Consider the following 18,072-nt stretch of genomic DNA (forward strand, 5'->3'; position numbering starts at 1 on the left):
CGCCGCGGCGTGGAGAAGAGTGGCTTGGTGGAGGTGCGTGGCACTCCCACCGCTGCCACGGCATGCATGGCATGCTGGGCACGAGGCCGGCCACAGCATGGCCGGTCGTGTCGTGCCCAACAAACTTTAGTTCCTTTTTTTTAACTCTACTTGGGTTATTGCAATAATAAGATTGAACAGTCTGAATCTTATTGCCTAACATAAGCAAAAATATTTAATTAAAACACCTAAACTACAGTTCCTCGCCGTCGGACGATCGAATGGCCTTGAGGGCGTTCGAATGCTTAATTAATTTTCTAGCTCTCGGGTGAATATGTTTGAATGCCTTGCAAGCATTTGAACACCTAATTAATCTTCCAGCTCTCAGATAAATGTGTTTGAACAGCTTTAAGGGCGTTTGAACACCATATCCCGAGACTTGCTCCTTTGATTGACTAGAACTTTTATTTATTCTATAAACAAACTTAGCTAACTATTATAGAGAGAATATGAGTGCTTTAAGTAGCTAAAATATAGGGACAAACATTTATTTTACCATATGATTTCATATTAAGTACAAAGTTAATTTATAAATTTCATAGTTAATTTATGAATTTCATAGTTAATTTATGAATTTCAGAGTTATATTTAATAAACTTCTTTGTCTTCTATTGTTTTTATAGAAGAAGAGGAGCATAATTTTTTTTTTATAAATAAACTTTAAATTAGAGTCATAAAAATAAGGAGGATGAGGAGAAGCAAACGAGATACTACTTTATTCAAACTTTTAGAGACATTTTATAATTACTAATACTTTTCTAATGGTTATGAGTACAACTTCTTAAATATATATGAGATTATTTTTTCTATCTGAAAGAGCTAAAAGAATCAAATATTTATCAGCAACCTTTCAAAAAGAGATAACGTTGGTGCTATGAGTATGGAGAAATAGTTATTTTACTATATAATTTCATATTAAGTACATAGTTAATTTATGAATTTCATAGTTAATTTACGAATTTTATAGTTAATATACAAATTTTATAGTTATATTTACTAACCTTATTTGTCTTTCTTTCTTTCACTGAAAATAATTCTATATAAGTTTTTCATATAAGAAAAATAAGATGATGAATGAGTAAAATATAAAAGAATAAGTAGAAAAAAAGTAGAGTAAATTTTTTTATATAACTACTAATTTTATAAATAAACTATAAATTACAGTCATAAAAAATGAGAATAAGGAGAAATAAGAGAGATAATACTCTATACAAACTTTCATAATCATTTAACTTTTTTTTTAATCTAACATAATTTTTAAGTATATATGGGATTTTTTTTTTCACTTCAAATAGCTAAAAGAACCAAATGCTATAATAAACTTTTTAAAAAGAGAGAACATTGATACTAAAGAGTTGCTAAAGAAAGGGACAAATATTTATTTTACCGTATAGTTTCGTATTAGGTATATAGTTAATTTACAAATTTCACATTTAATTTATGAATTTTACAGTTAATCTATGAATTTCAAAGTTTTTTCAATTAGTCTTTTATTTTATTAACTAAAGAGTAATTAAGGAGTCTTATATAAAAAAAGAAGAGAAAATTAAAAAGATAGAAAAAAAAAGGAAGAAGCAAAGGAAGCAAGGAAAGAAAAATGAAGAAGATGAGTATATGATTATTTCTCTATATTACAGTGTTCGCATCAGTATTTAATAAAATACTAGTTCACAGAAGAGTAAACTTAGAAAAAAGAAAAATGAAAAAAAGATCTTATATGGCAAAAGAAACCGAGAGCCCGAACTACAAAATCGAAACCCACTATATTTTTACTACAAATTTCCCTAATTATTTTAACACGTCTTATCTAATCACTCCATAAGCGACTTTTCGCCCTCTACTGCACTCAGTTTCCAAACTTCAAATATCCCCCGCGACGGAGGCTTATCAGTTCGGTAAACCCTCGTGGCCGCGCTCCACTCTTCTCCTCTCCTTCTACCCTTCCCACCCTTCTCTCCCAACCCCCCCTCGTCCCCTCTACTTACTCTACTTTACTCTACTTTACTCTACACTACTCTAAACTAACCGATGCCTTCCTCTCTCGTCCTAGCACCAGCAACACCGACCCATTTCCTCCTCCCTCCCAAGGACTGGTGCTCTCCTCTCTCTGACCCGTTCTGCCTCAACGGCAGCGTCCCAGTCACCCAAAGATGGAGGGGAAAGTGGAAGTGCAGTTCCTCAGCCCAGGAGCGTCCCGCCAAGAGCCAGCAGAAGCTGGCGCGCCGCATCCCGAGCCGGAAGGCAGAGTCGGATGTCGATCCGGTCGGCTTTCTCTCCAAGCTCGGCATCTCCGACCGGGCCTTTGCTCAATTCCTCCGCGATCGGTATCACTTCCAGCAAATATTATTTTCCATACCACCACCACACTTCTTAATTACCATAGTCTTTCATTTGCTTTATGTTCAGGCATAAGGCATTGAAGGACCGCAGATTCGAGCTGTATTCCCGTTTTATCGATCTGAAAGAGGCATCTGCTGGGTAGGTTTTTATAATTTCCGTGTAGGATGTGATGTGTTCCTGTGGTTGAGAATTTGGTCTTGTGGATTTGTGACTTTAGCTCTCTAATTTATTGTTTCTTGGTGGACTTTTGGGCAGATATGAGATATTGGGAATGCATAGGCACCGGGAACATCGTGTGGATTACATGGAGTGGGCTCCAGGTAGTAATCTGCCCTATTTCCATTAATTCTTGATACTTGGGGCTCCGAATTTCTGATCACTCCTCTTGGCAGGATTCTTTGTGAATTATAGGGATGGCTTGCAGCACACTAAGAGATTTTCTGTAGTGGGTTGCTAGTGAAATATTCTGTATGAAATCCACAAGGTCTTTTATTCTGGATTTTGGTTTTCTAGCACTTATAAGGTTAGCTTTCCTAGATGAAGTAATATGTTGTAAGTGTGGCAAAGATGATAGGAATAGGATAATAATAACTGGAACTTTCATAAACTATCCGAAGCAGTAATTAAATAATGTGCTATAAATATGAAGATCTGACTGATATTGAGCGTATGTCGACTTGTTATATGCTCTCTGAAAAGCAATGTGTCAAGTTGCGAAGTCCATCCTTCCTAGCACGTAATGTCCCAGCAATGCATCAGTGGATTCAATGCGGTATGGGAAGACTAATAGGACCTAGTATTCCCTAAATGCTGTAAGGTAGTTGCCATTTAGTATTCCCTAGATTGGCTGCTTCTGAATGCATTAATTCTCTGCAAGGTTAACTGTTTGCTCTTTAAGTTCTGCATTTGCAAGGAACTCATTTCTATTTTATTATATTCTTTACTTATGACAATGTTGTAAATCTTGCTGTTAGGTGCTCGATATTGTTCTCTTGTTGGTGATTTCAACGAGTGGTCACCAACAGAAAATAGTGCAAGAGAAGGACACTTGGGGCATGATGATTTTGGATATTGGTCTATCATACTTGAAGATAAGCTTAGAGATGGGCAAGAACCAGATGAGTATTACTTTCAAGAATATAATTATGTGGATGATTATGATAAAGGTGATAATGCTGTTAATGTTGAAGAATTACTACAACGAGTAAATGATGAATATTGGGAACCTGGAGAATTGTGGTCTCGTAATTCTCGTTTAGAGATGGTTGCTAAGTTATATGAACAGATGTTCGGCCCTAATGGTCCCCAAACGGAAGAAGAATTAGGTGAGATACCTGATGCTGAAACACGATATAATGAGTGGAAAGCATCCCAGAATAATGACTCAACAAACAAATTGCCTTCCTTCGATATCATTGATAATGGGCAGGATGGTGATATCTACAGTGTTGCAGCTGATCCAATATCAAGTGAGAATTTCCGAGCAAAGAAACCTCCTCTTCCTTACTGGATAGAAATGCGAAAAGGACGAAAAGCATGGTTAAAGAAGTATATGCCAGCTATTTCTCATAAAAGCAGGTATAGGGTTTATTTTAACACTCCTGAGGGGGATTTGGAGCGAATTCCATCGTGGGCTACTTATGTTCTTCCAGGTACATGTGCTTATCCACTTTGAAGTTATATATATGTATTGGTTTTTCACTTCATTGCTAGACTTTGTTGTTTCTTATGTGGGAAGTGGAATCATTCTTTCTAATTTCAAGTAAAATTATTGTTCTCAATCCTTGTTTGCATTTTTCGGTGGACATGATTGAGAATTTTAATCTTGGTTATTTAAAGTTCTATAGACTTTCCTTAGACTAAATTAAAGAAAATATATTTTATCCCCATGTGGTTAAGTCAAAAATTGAGAAGTGTCTCTCGAGACTTCCATTTGTAATATTGAACCCCTTTATGTTCTGACCATGAAACAAAGTTTCAGCGAATCCTGATTCGGATTGGACTAGCCATCTGATCCCACCCTTCTAAACTAGCCCTTTGACTGATGTTGGTAGGTTTTGCTTGGATTAGGCCAAAATGAATGAGTTTTAGACCCGTTTTGGTTGAAATGGGTCAAATCCTTCTCTTCTCCATCCCTTCTCTCTTTGTCTCTCTCGTTGTCTCTCCCTTTCACTTGCAATTCTATCTTTGCTACTACAATAGCTAAGAGAGAGATCGGTGATTTTTTTTCCTATTATTTTTTTAAGTTAGTATTTTTCTTGCATTTTATGACTTTTTTAGAATTCAATCTAATTAAAAAATAGTCCAATGTTGAAACGACTGATATGTATCATTTTTTGTAGTAGTTGATCCCAAGTCCAAAACCAATATTTAAAACCTTGGTTAGGAAGTAAAAAGTAGATCGGGGAGAATCATAATCCATTGTCAGAACTAATCATAAGCTCATAGATACAATTTTGAACTAAACTGGCTTAGGCATAGACAAATATTGAAGTAAAATTAGTTATAAAAGAGTAACAAAACTAATAGGACTAATATTGAAAGTAGATAGAGCATCTGACAAGTATGGAATTGGCCAAAGAAGCTAGTTGTAATTGAGAGAGAATGCTTGTAGTTGAAGTTGCTTTTGGTGAGTACAATCTCTCTTGTGATTATTATTAGAGGTTTGACTGTTGTATACAGAATTTGTGACAAGGATTGCCATGCTCATGGCTTGTGTTGTATTGCATGGCACACAACATAGTTGGCATGACAGAACTTATAAACAAGGTTCAAAAAATTGAGATCGGGATTAGGATCGACCTTTCGAAAAAATGATATGTATTGGCCGAATCAACTGGATTGGCTGTATCGGTCGCCCGTATCAGATTTTTTTAATTACATAAAATTCTAAATATTATTTAAAAATGTAGAAAAATTTCTAAAAATTTAAAAAACATGACAAAAAAACTAAGAAAATAATAATTATTCACATATGAGCCTTAAAAATTAAACAAAAGTACTAACTTACTCAAAAGTCAAAATTCAATGAATACTAAGTTGGCTCTCGTAAATCTCTGTAATCGTCATAATAATCACCATAAGTTTGAAAATAATGATGTCTAGGGTCTGGTGCTCTAAAAAATGATTGCATCATATTATTCATATCAAATAGATCTTGTTGAATCTGAGAAGGATAATAATCAATATATGAATCTTATGTCTGAGGATATTGAGAAAGAAATCGACTCATAGTTAAAATCTAGTTAAAAGCTACTACATTGAAAGAAAAAAGACATTCCAAATGAAGAGTAGAAAGCTTCTATTGAAGAATGAATCTGATTTTTTTTTTAATTGATTTTTGAGAAATGAATTGATGAAGGAGAACTCTCTTTCTTTCCTTGAGAAAAAACATTAGGTAGTGCTTTAATGGTTATTTTAACACTGGGAGCCATAGAAGAGTCCAATTAATAAGAAACCATGAATTTGTTCGAAGGAGATGATACCTTGTAGATAGGTCCACAACCACCCTCTCCAAGTTTGTTCTTGGTAGAGAAGTTGTTTGTAGATTATGCTATATGAGAGAAATCAAAGACCGAGAACTGAGTCCCCTTGCTCAGTACAAATATTACATAAATTCAAAGAAAGCACCTCGAGGAACATCAGAATCATGGATTGATAAATATGAATCTCTTGATCTATAGGTAATTAGTTATGCATCTATGGATCGGTGTGGTTCAAGGTGAGGGTCATAGCGACGTCGGCACACAACAGCCCCACGCTAAGTCACGCAGTTTGCCCACCGTCACTCCTCTCTTCTGTCCTTCCATCAGTGCTGCCACCTCCCATCCAATATAGATAGTGGGTTTGTCTGATAAACTATGGCCAAGGATGCAAGAATATAAAAAAGGGAAAGAAAAGACTCTCCCTATAGACATAAAGTACAATGCATGTCACATCCAACTTTTATACTCCTTGTAACTGTGATAGGGAGAAAGTTTTTAGTTAAACTGAACTTATAGGAGAATGCCAAAGTTGCTAGATGTGTTGATTACATTTGATACACAGTGATGAAAAGGTTAGGTCTCTCCCTGGTCATGTTTTTGGTATTCACAACTGATCATGATTCTAGAAATCGGGTTGTGACTATACCACTTTCATTTCTGAATAGTTGCTACATGGATGTGTAGATGGATTGTATGATTGTTCTTGCCCTTGCTGATTGGGATGTGCTATTAAGAGACTAATGGATTTAAGATAATTTTAATTCTTAATGATGTATCACTCTTGAGTCGTACCTGGATGATGTGGTTCTTATGCTTTTAATTCCTATTATGCTTAATATTTATCAGAGGCAGAAGGAAAGCAATCTTATGCAGTGCATTGGGAGCCACCTCCAGAAGATATCTACAAATGGAGTTATAAGCGGCCTAAAGTTCCAAATTCTCTTCGTATATATGAGTGTCATGTTGGAATAAGTGGATTAGAGCCAAAAGTATCTTCCTTTGATGAATTTACTACCAAGGTACATCGTCTTTGAATTGATATACTTGTTCTTTATATCTGTCTTCTCTTATTTTTGGCTACTCTTATATAGGTCCTTCCACATATAAAAGATGCTGGATATAATGCTATTCAACTAATAGGGATTCTTGAGCATAGAGATTATTCTTCCGTTGGCTACAAAGTGAGTTGTATTTCTGGTCTCAACTACTTGATTCTCAATTTTTTTTATGTTTTTTTAATATTTCCGATGGAATTCTTAATATAACCATATTTCAGGATCAATAACTTTTAGCATGTTACATGTACCATTCAGAGTTGACTCTTTGAATATGACTGTATTAAATAGATAATTGAGATGCGACTTCTATGTCTCTCTCTCTATATATTAAACTGGAACATAATTGAGTAGGTGCTGATTAGATGGTCATTTTTGAGGTCTGCTATAAACTTCAGAAACAAAGTGGAAATCTTTTAATTTTGGTTGGTGCTGATTAGATGCTATGTTCTAGGTTCAAAATTGAAAACCTTAATGTTTCAGATTTAACTGGTTTGAGAAAGGCATGGTTTTTGAGTTTTGGCTTGCATCGGATTTAGTCCAAAGGACTCATATGTGTTGTCTTTTGTCATCTCTTTGTTTCTTGATGGATACCAAGATGGAAAATAGAGAAATTTTAATAAAGTAGTTTAAACATTACTATAATGTATCAAATATTGTGAAAGTTCTTTTCTATTGTTATTCCAAAATCTACATTTCTTAGTAGTTTGAGAAATGGCTTTACGATGAAACATGAGACAAAAATCAAAAACTACCAAAACCATTAAAATTATTTAAACCAAGTAATCAACCTCTAGGATCTTGGTCAAAACTGAAATCTAGGCCACTTTATGGAATTCATTATTTACTGGAATGTAGGAATATATATGCTTTTTAGCTAGGAAGAAAATGGATTGAATACATATAGTGCTCAACCTTCATTCGAATCCATATTTTGTTTGGATATGGATCTGGATCTGGATATGTATATTAGATGGATAGCAAAAAATAAAATCATATCTTAACTAAATAGATATGAATATAAATCCGATACAAATCGGATTTTAAACGGATATGGTATTAGATACGGATCGGATCTTAAACGGATACAAATACAGGTTGGATATTGATTGGATCTTAAATAGATATAAATACAAATTGGGTATAAATCGAATCTTAAATGAATATGGATACAGATCGAGTATAGTTTGGATCTTAACGTAATGCTCCTTAATCTATTCATGGAAAAATGTCCAAAGAGTATGTGATATAGATAAACCAAATCCTGATTTATTCTCCATTACAATGAAAATAGATGAAAACATAACATACCCAATGATGTAGAGGATGGATAAGAAGTTTAGAACCCTGATTGAATTGCATTCTTGAACATAATTCCCTAAAACAGCAACTACAAAGAACACAAAATGAGGCAGGATTGTTAACCAAATTGAAATTGTTTGTATGCAAATGCATGCCCCTCTCAAGGGGAGTTACACTAGTTGGACACCCACTCCTTAGCCTTGTAACCATTGCCCATTTTTGTAGGCTTGTGTCTTGATCAATCACCCTCCACCTGATAAAGAAAAAGAAAAATATAAAGAAAAATTAATTAGTTCATATCATATATTTACTTGTGTCATAAAAACTTAACATTGAGATTGTAGTTTAACCATATATACATATTTCTATGAGTTGGAGTACAAACTACAATCTTTATGTTAAAAAAGTTGCAAAATTTTTTAATACTTCTCTGTGCATTGGTTGCACCTCTGAATTGTAAAGAGCTAATATACATATATAAATATATTCATGCATATATTTATATTTATATGTATCCAAGTAGTATTGGCATATGTATGTATCTATCATCTATTGAGTCAAGACAAGATATTACATCTAACTCAGACATTAATATAGAGAAGTTGGAATGCTCAGAAGTTTTATCTAACTCTAGGACCTTGAGGAGATATTATCAACAAAATCACATTGTGAATTGATCTCACAATTTGTTGAGATCATTGCAATTAGTTACTCAATGTAATAATGTTTGGCAAGTTCACTGCTTAATTCATCAATCAAGGTGTCCTATCTTTGTAGCAAATGTCAGATGTGAAATGTTTTGTTTCAAAATTGGAAGTCCACTTTGTCTTTTAATTAATGAACAACGAATAGAAATAAACATCAAAACTGAAAGAAGTTTTGAAACACAAGTAGATTAAGAAATAGAATTAATCAGAATAAGACTCTTCAAGAATTTAATCCCTTTTAGACTTGGAGTGCTCAAAATAAAACACAGTATTTATGTATGTCCAGACCTTCAATACGATAGTATTCAATGCCACTCTTGGAAACCAAGGTACAATAGTCACCGGGAAGAAGAGTCGGTCAGAGAGAGATGGAGGCGGCAACTAGCGAGTGAAGAGGGAGAGTCGACGGAACGAGATAAAGGTGTCCTCCAACAGGTGAAGACTGAAGAGGGAGATTTGTTAGAGAAAGTGAGAGAGTGAGGGAAAGAGATGGAGATGGGAGTGAGGGTTTCATAGCGGCTGATGAAGAATGAATGAGGAGAACCGAGATAGATGAAAAGGGAGTAAGAGTTATAGGTTAATGGTTCAGGTAGGTTTGTTTTTACTAAGTTATGTTATATACTAGTATGCATGCAGGTTAAAAGAATATCCGTTATTTGTATTCATATTCGAAAAAATTACCTATGCTATTATTAGTATCTGTATCCAAGTTTTATTTTTAAAAAACTCTACCTATATCCATATTCGTATCTAGGGTGAAGAAAGGTTTTTGCACCCATACCCGATCTGATCCGAATTGGATAGTGGGCCAAGTCAACGTTAATAAATCTATTTTCACCCCTATTGATGCAAATCAGGTTATATTAGATCGCATTATGAGGACATTGGGTTCGATGGATTGAGTCTATTTATCTTTTAACTAATTTATATTTATTTCTTATGTAAGCCCTTAAGATAAGTCTTCTTAAGTCATGTAAGTCATTAATGCAAGTTTAATTAAGTTATGTAAGCCATTAAGGTAAGTTCAATTAAGTTATGTAAACCTCTAAGGTAAGTCCTAATTCAAGTCGTATAAGCTTCTAGGGTTAAGTTTGAGTAGGACTCATTGTATTCAACCTCTATATATAGAGGGATTGGGCTTCTTTGTTTAATCATCCAAGTATTGAGAATTAGTTAAGTTTAATTATTTTTTTATTATCGTATTTATTTTTTTATCATAGCTGTTAGATCATTTTTATCTTTCTAGAATTAGATCATAGTCGTAGAACCTCCAAAGCTTTCAAATTTTCAAACTCTAGCCTCCACCTTCCTCCAGCAGACATCCTACTATATGGCCATCCACCATCACCTTTAGCCGTTCGCCACCCTCTGATGACTACCAATATTTATCAATTTGTCTCGTTTTGACCTTTTTCTACTATTTTATTTATATCTCTTCATCCCGACCTCCGGTTTACGTAAAACTAAAGCCATTAGAATCCTAATTTTCGAAGCTATCACTATCTAAATTTTTATAGTTTTCTTATGTTTAGATTGGTCCAGATCTAATTCATAACACTTGTATCAGAGTCGATATTCTTTGGACGATGATGAACACGTAATCCAAAGCTAACCCGAGAGAGCAACTATGGAGGACCAAGAACTCATCTCCATATTGATTAGGTCTTATCCAGTGCCACCGCCACCGCCACCGCCACCACCAGCAATCGCCGGTGATGAACCACCTGTGTGGGCAAAGGTGTTTTTTAAAGAATTTTTTGAGGTCGCTAGATCCTACGTGAAGAGCACTGAGAGGATGGAAAAGACTATTCAAGCCTTGGTAGCAGCCCTCCTTACCTAGCACCACCCTCCTGCATTGCTAGAGCTATTGGCCATAGTGGTACCAACCTTCCTACAACATGAAAGTTCAAACCGAGAGGGAGGCGAAGTGCCAGCCAAAATCGTAATCAAAGCACCAATGCCGACCGCGGTGGAGATCCTGCCATCTTTACAAATCGTTTCCCCTATCGACGCAACGTTGGAGCAACCCTTAGTGACGACCCCATTGTTATCTTCCCTAGCCGCGGTGGAAAATAAAGGTCAAAACCCTAGTTTTCCACCGATAATGATCTAGACACTTTTGGTCCAAGCTACCACCGCCGGCACCTTCCTTAGACTACTGGCACCCGAGCCAGGACTTAAATTACATGCACTGATATCTTGGTTCGAACCACTAGCGGCTAAGATTTGGCCCGAGCCACCCATGATTATGGTAGACTATGGCTCAAACAAGTAGGCCTTAGAGTATAACCCACCGTGGGGCCCTCCTCCATGTGGCAGATGAGACCCACATGGAGATCGAGGACATGCGGTTTGAGAGAGACGAAATGTATGGAAACCACCTTAGACACCTTGAGAATAAGGTGATCGGAATCGTGGTGGATTAATGCGAATCGGGTCAGATTAGATCACATTATGTGGACATTTGTTTGAAACTCGAACTAATATAAGCCAACAAATCACTTCAAATATGCACTTAAACTCATAAATAGCTATTATAGACATCATATAAGCCAACAAATATGCACTTAAGACCGCAAATGGCTATTATAGACACCATATAGTTTAGTAAATATACACTTAAGCCTGCAAGTAATTATTATAGATACCATAAAACCCAGCAAATATGTACTGAAATGACTATTATAGGCATCATATAAACTAGCAAATATGCATATAAGCAAGTAAATGACTATTATAGACACTATATAAGCAAACATATGACTATTATAGACACCATATAAGCAAGCACATGATTATTATAAACACTATATAAGCTAACAAATTCTTTCAAATATGCATTTAAGCTCGTAAATGGCTATTATAATATCATAATATTCATATATTATAATAATGATCACTATCATGGCATGAAAGTGTATTTTTGTCTATTAAATTTACATATTATCTATTTTCCTCCAAAATTAATACTTTTTTCACTTTTTCACATCACATTATAAATAATAAATACACTATTAGCCTAGTTTAGAACCAAACATCAAATTACTTTAGTCTAGTTTGAGGTATCTAAATCAAGACTAAGAAATAGGGTTAACTAATCTAGTTCAGAGCTTAGTCTCAAATCAAATAAGGTCTTATGTTCTTAGGCCAGATTTGACTAGATAAAGCCTGGTCCATCCTGAACCAACCATTTTATATGATAATTTAAGTTATTGGGTCAGATCTGGATTAGATAAAACTTAATTTGCAGCCCAACCTGACCAATTCAGAAAGTACTAAATCTAACTCTAATTCATTGGTGACTTACCTCTTTTGATGACAATCACAATGGCCAGCCAGCATGGGCATTCCTGTTCGACACTTAAATCCGTGCTTCTATGTGCTCGAGTAGGAGTTATCTAAATATCAATGCGAATAAGTAATTATAGTTTTGTCTAACTTTAATCAGTTTTAACTATCAATAAGACTACTAGAGGTACATAACATTATGGTGACAAATCAACAACACATGTACTTTTAGAAATAAATAATGATAGATGGTGAGGTAACAAATATACTTGAATAGCAACCTCTATATTGGTTCCTGATCTTGACGTGCATCAAGTTACTCTCTTATGGTTATTATAAGCCTGTGGTCTTTTATGTTTCATAGGAGAAAATTGATCTTTGTTAGAAGTTCCATCGTTTGTCTTTATTTGGGTTTCGATATGCCTTTATTTGGGATTCCATTGATAAACAATTGGCTATGAAGAAATAGCAAATTCTTATATTGATACTTAAGATCAAGGATGGCCGTATAGGTGGTGGCACAACACTTGGCACGGGGTGTGCCATTGGCACAGATATGATATGACATGTAGAGCTTATTTTTTTATTTTTTTTTTAATTCCATTAATCATTATTAATCAATTATATTATTATGTGTTAAATATTATTATTGTTCAATTATATTATGAAGTGTTTAATCATTAATATTAGTTTTAATGAATGTATTCAATCATATTATGTATTGAATAATATGTGTATTTGACTATTGCTTTATCTTTAATAAAATAGATCATTTACAAAATTAATCTAAAGATAAAACACTATAATATAAGTTTTAATATATATATATTTAAACTCAAAATCAAATATTGACATGCCGAAGATCCCAAAACATCTCTAAGTACCCTAAGTTTTTTATAAAAATTATGTTAAATGCGTGCCACTAGCATGACCATCGTTGATTGAGATAATATGTTAGAAAACAAAGAAAGGTCGATGAGGGAAAGTGTATCAGATGATGTTTTATGGTGATTCAATTATGTTTCGTCCATGGATGGCCGTCTTGGCCGACATGCCTCGTGCCAGTAGGCACGCGTGTCGTGCTGAGTCGTGCCAGTCCGGCATGGCTGCGTAGCAATCATTGTGCTATGTTGAGCTTTACATTTTTTTTTTATTTTCATCAATCATTATCAAATCAACTGATCAATTGACTATTTATAAGGCTTAGATAAAATTAATGATAATGAGACTAGAGATGATAATAATGGTGATGGTAATGGTGATGGTGATAGTGATAGTGATAATGACAAGACTTAGTCTGGTAACGGTGATGAAGGAAATGAGACATGCGTCTCTGTTACACAACCTTTCTAGAGAAGTATTATTTTCACAAAGATGAGTCTATAGGTAACAGCAGGACATCAAGAGAAGTGCACCCATAGGATGATATGAGTTCATCATCATTATCATCATATTTATCACACAAACTAGAGCTATAACATCCTTATTATACTCTATATTCATAATCTTCATATGCTTATTGTGTGTTTATGCTTATGTCAGTGCTGATCATTTTCATGCATTTTCAATATTCATATCAAGGTTCTTAGTATCGGGATCGGTATCGGCCGTCCAAAAAAACGATATGTATCGGCCGTTCGTATCGGATTGGACTATTTTTTAATTATATAAAATTTTAAATATTATTTAAAAATACAGAATAATGTAGAAAAATTTAGAAAAAATGACAAAAAAATAAGAAAACAAAAATTACTCACATATGAAGTCTAAAAACTTAAAAAATATATTAACTTATTCAAAATTTAAAACTTTGATGAATAACGAGCTGATTCTTGTAAATTTCTATAGTCTTTATCATCATAATCATCATAAGTTTGTAAATATTGATGTCTGGGACTTGATGCTCCAAAAAGTGATTCTATCATACTAGTCATATTGTATGGATCTTATTGTGTGACTTGCGTTTGAGGAGGATAATAACCAGTATTTGGATCTTGTGCTTGAGAATACTGAGGATACTGAGGATAATAACTAGCATATGAATTTTGTGATAGCTTCAAATAATAAATATTCGATGTACTATAATCATAGGAACCAAAATGCATCTCATGACGACGTCGTTGATATGTATATATCAAGGTTCCAAAAATCGGTATCGGGATCGGGATCGGCCGTCCGAAAAAACGATACGTATCGGCTGTATCGGCCGTATCGGCCGCCTGTATCGGATCGGACTATTTTAATTAAATAAAATTCTAAATATTATTAAAAATATTAGAGAAATTTTTAAAAATTTAGAAAAAATTATAAGAAAATAAGAAATAATAATTACTCACATATAAAGCCTAAAAAGTAAAAATCTCTTTTTCTCCTCTCTTCTTTTCTATCCCTCTAATTGTTAGTCTAAAGTATTCATTTTCTCCCATATTCTTTTTTTTTATCTTTTTCTCTCTCTTTCTCAACTTTTTTTTTAATCTTTCCCTCTCCCTCACTCTCTCTTCCTTTTTTCCTCTCTCATACCCTTTTTTTTAATCTTTCCTTCTCCCTCACTCTCTCTTCCATTTTCTCTCTCTTGCTTTTTCCCTCTCTCACTCTCTCTTCCTTTTTTCCTCTCTCTCATACCCTTTTTTTTAATCTTTCCTTCTCCCTCACTCTCTCTTTCATTTTCTCTCTCTCTCTCTTGCTTTTTCCCTCTCTTTCTCTCTCTCTCTCTCCTTTTCTCTCCCTCACTCTCCCTTCCTCTCTCTCCCTCTAGCTGCTGCTAACAGCAGTAGTTGTCAGCTGCTGCTGTCAGCAGCAGCTGATGCTGATAGCTACTGCTGTCAGCAGACAGCTGCCTGCTGCAGCCGCCTGCAGCAAGCAGCTGTCTACTGCAGGTGGCTGATCCCACTCGGGATCGGCCGAAACTCGAATCCTTGGTATATATATCCTCAGTTTTTCTGTCTTCAATTTTTATGGCTCCTTGACTTTCCTCAATAAATGTAGATGGAACGATCTCACCACCATATGTATCTAGTACTAGTAGATATACTATCTCTCGTTGCTGAACGACTCGTACTAGTCTCTGCCCTCGTCGTGGTCTCTCTTAATATCTCATCTAACTTTGGGTTATCTCTATCATCTAATAACCTATTCTTTATTTCTTTGATCCATGGAGTCAAGGGGCCTTCTTCATCAAAAACATGATTTAAATCAATCAGTTGTTCATTTTCTGCTTTTTTTTAAAAATTTTTCTCCCTCAATTTCATATTATAATGACAAAAAACTAACTTTTCTAATATTTTCATTGTCAATCGGTTGCGTGTTTTTGTGTGGATTAAGGAGAAAGTAGTCCAATTTTTTTCACACTGTGATGAAGACAGTTTGACTTAAAATCTTTTTTGCTATTGGCGTTAAATTTGGTGCCTCCTCTCATCCATAGATAGACCATCATTCAGTTGGAGTATTATAAGATATAGCTGCAGCAACTTAAGCAGTACTGAATTGCCCAGCTCTCAATCTATATCTTTCCATCTGAAATCAAAAATATTTTATTAGTTTATTGCATACTGATTATATTGAAAGTTAAAACTTGAAACGAATAATAATAAAATTATTTATTTGAATCATAACTCACTTTTTTAACGCAAAAGATTTGTTTATGAATATCGGGCTCAAGTTTGCTAATTACCTTCCTAACCTCCAACAAGGCTTTACTATCATTATTGATATTTTTAGAGAATTGGAATCTTGGATTAAGAAAATATCCTGTAGAAATTTAAAATTTGTAAGCATTCAAATTTTTCAATATTCATAAATAAAAATAAATTAGTAAATTAAAACTTAAAACTTAAAAGCATGTCTACCAGCAGCGTGTATATCTCTATGTAGTTGTTTGTTTTATCTAGAATCAATTATCTTCTATCACTTCCTATAATTTTGGCCCATATTTTTTTTATTGATTCTTTTGCTATATCAATTGCCTAATGTAAGAAACCCATCTCAGACTCGTCATCACTGTCTACAAGTCTTAATACCTTGATAAAAGGCTCAAATACTGCGGTGACAAATGTAATATTATCCCAAAATGCATTTCCAAGAGCCATTTTATTTAAAGTTTCATCTAAATATTTATTTTTAGGTTTTATATTCTTAATTTTTATAGACCACTCCTATGATATAAACATCTGTATAATATCATCTTTGTAGCGCATGATGCTCAACAAGGCTAAAAAGTGAGTGGCAAATCTAGTGTCCCCGGGTCTGATGATCTCCCTACCATCAGTCATCTACATGAGTAAATTAAGAATCCAATCGTGGTTATATATAAAATTTGTTAATTTCTGACCTTCACGTATGACCATGTCAATTTTAAGCTTTTTTACAGTATCCTCTAACATCAGATCAATACAATGTGCAGCATATGGCGTCCAATATAAATGAGGTTTTTTAATCATCAGTATATTGTCAGCAACTTTATAATTTGCCCCATTATTAGTAACCACTTGGACTATTTTTTTTCACCGATTTTTTATACCACCTCATCCATCAACTGACAAATATAATATACATTTTTGAAATGAACAGTAGCATCCACAGACTTCAAAAATATTGACCCCATGCCAGAATACACTAAAAAATTAATTATATTTTTTTTGTTTTGTGTATTCCATTCATCACAAATTAGTGTACAATTAAATTCATTCCAATACCGTTTAAATGTCTTAATGTAAGTATGAAGTTTATCTACCTCTAAGTCAAGGTATTTAGTAGCAATATCATTTGAACTAGGAGGTGGAACATCAGGCTTTACTGATTGTATAGCATCCACCATAGTGTGATAGCAAGGACTATCAGCTACATTGAAAAAAATATGATTGTAGAAGACAAATTTAGAGATAGCCCTACTAATGTGTTTCTTTGCATTTTTAATTTCTTTGAGAGCCGTCTTGATGGACGTCTATGTTTGACCCCTTTTTTATGAAGATATGTATCCATTGGTCCAATATTGTCAGACTCTGCTGTAACACCAGGAGTCCTATGGGTAGAACTATTGCCCTCATATTCTCTCTCTTCGAATATTAATTGATTTTGACCTCTGAAAGTTACCACTAGTGTTTCTTCTCATCTCTTCCTCTTCTCTATGTATATTTCTGCTCTATTTCATTGCCCTCCTCATCTGTCTCTCATCTTTTTCATTTTGCTCACTACTATTATCATCAATGTGTACATGATTATGCAATTTTCACGAACTATTGACTCTCCTTGTTTTGCAGATTGTTTATCCTTCTTTTTGCCAATTAAATAAGCCAACATCTTATTTCTAACTTCCAAGGACACTTGAGTGCAAACTGTTACATTTCCTTATCTTTCAGCTAAATGTTCTTTCAAGCGGTTGACACCTGATATGATTCGGACTTCACCGATGTCGTCTCGAGTATGGATTCACTTTAGGGGTGTCTTTGTTTCTTATTTTAATGTTTAATTCCTATGAAAATAAGTTTTCTGTAAGTCGCGTTCGAACACGGGCGGAGTGCATGAATGCGGTTGTGAACGTGGTTGTGAGAGTGTGCATTGTGCGTTCGAACGCGTTGTGAACGCCTGTATCGCGTTCGCAAATCCAGAGAAGTGGGAAACAGGTGCGTTCGGTTGTGCGTTCGAATGCCTACATCATGTTCGCAAATCCAGAGAAGAGCGAACTCGGTGCGTTCGGACGCGGTCAGCGAAAATGTACTGTTTATGGTTAATTTTGAATTGTTTGATTAGCCTTTAAAAGATGTGGATGGCAACCGGAGAGTTATTATTGAAGAATTGAGTTTTGCCTTGCCTCCTTCGTCTTCTTTGCTCTCGTTCTCTCAATTCCTGGCGACACCGATT

The 18,072-nt window shown here is 34.6% G+C and overlaps 1 protein-coding gene across 7 annotated transcripts in view; it reads left to right on the forward strand.

The window, feature by feature from the left end:
• Nucleotides 1–1,925: 1,925 nt before the first annotated feature.
• LOC140766194 (1,4-alpha-glucan-branching enzyme 3, chloroplastic/amyloplastic) overlaps nucleotides 1,926–18,072 on the forward strand; it is a 64,855-nt gene continuing 48,708 nt past the window's right edge. For 2 of the 7 annotated variants that reach the window (XM_073105661.1, XM_073105662.1), the window contains exons 1-6: nucleotides 1,929–2,363; nucleotides 2,446–2,517; nucleotides 2,635–2,699; nucleotides 3,354–4,031; nucleotides 6,711–6,883; nucleotides 6,956–7,045. In XM_073105661.1, coding sequence (XP_072961762.1) covers nucleotides 2,068–2,363; nucleotides 2,446–2,517; nucleotides 2,635–2,699; nucleotides 3,354–4,031; nucleotides 6,711–6,883; nucleotides 6,956–7,045 — 1,374 coding nt within the window. In that variant the 5' untranslated portion in view covers nucleotides 1,929–2,067. Of the gene's footprint in view, nucleotides 2,364–2,445; nucleotides 2,518–2,634; nucleotides 2,700–3,353; nucleotides 4,032–6,710; nucleotides 6,884–6,955; nucleotides 7,046–18,072 lie in introns of all 7 variants that reach the window. The other 5 variants (XM_073105658.1, XM_073105659.1, XM_073105660.1 and 2 more) reach the window with 5 other exon arrangements.

The sequence above is a fragment of the Typha angustifolia genome, chromosome 8 (assembly GCF_048772165.1).
Source record: "Typha angustifolia cultivar Huaian chromosome 8, ASM4877216v1, whole genome shotgun sequence".
NCBI lineage: Eukaryota > Viridiplantae > Streptophyta > Magnoliopsida > Poales > Typhaceae > Typha > Typha angustifolia.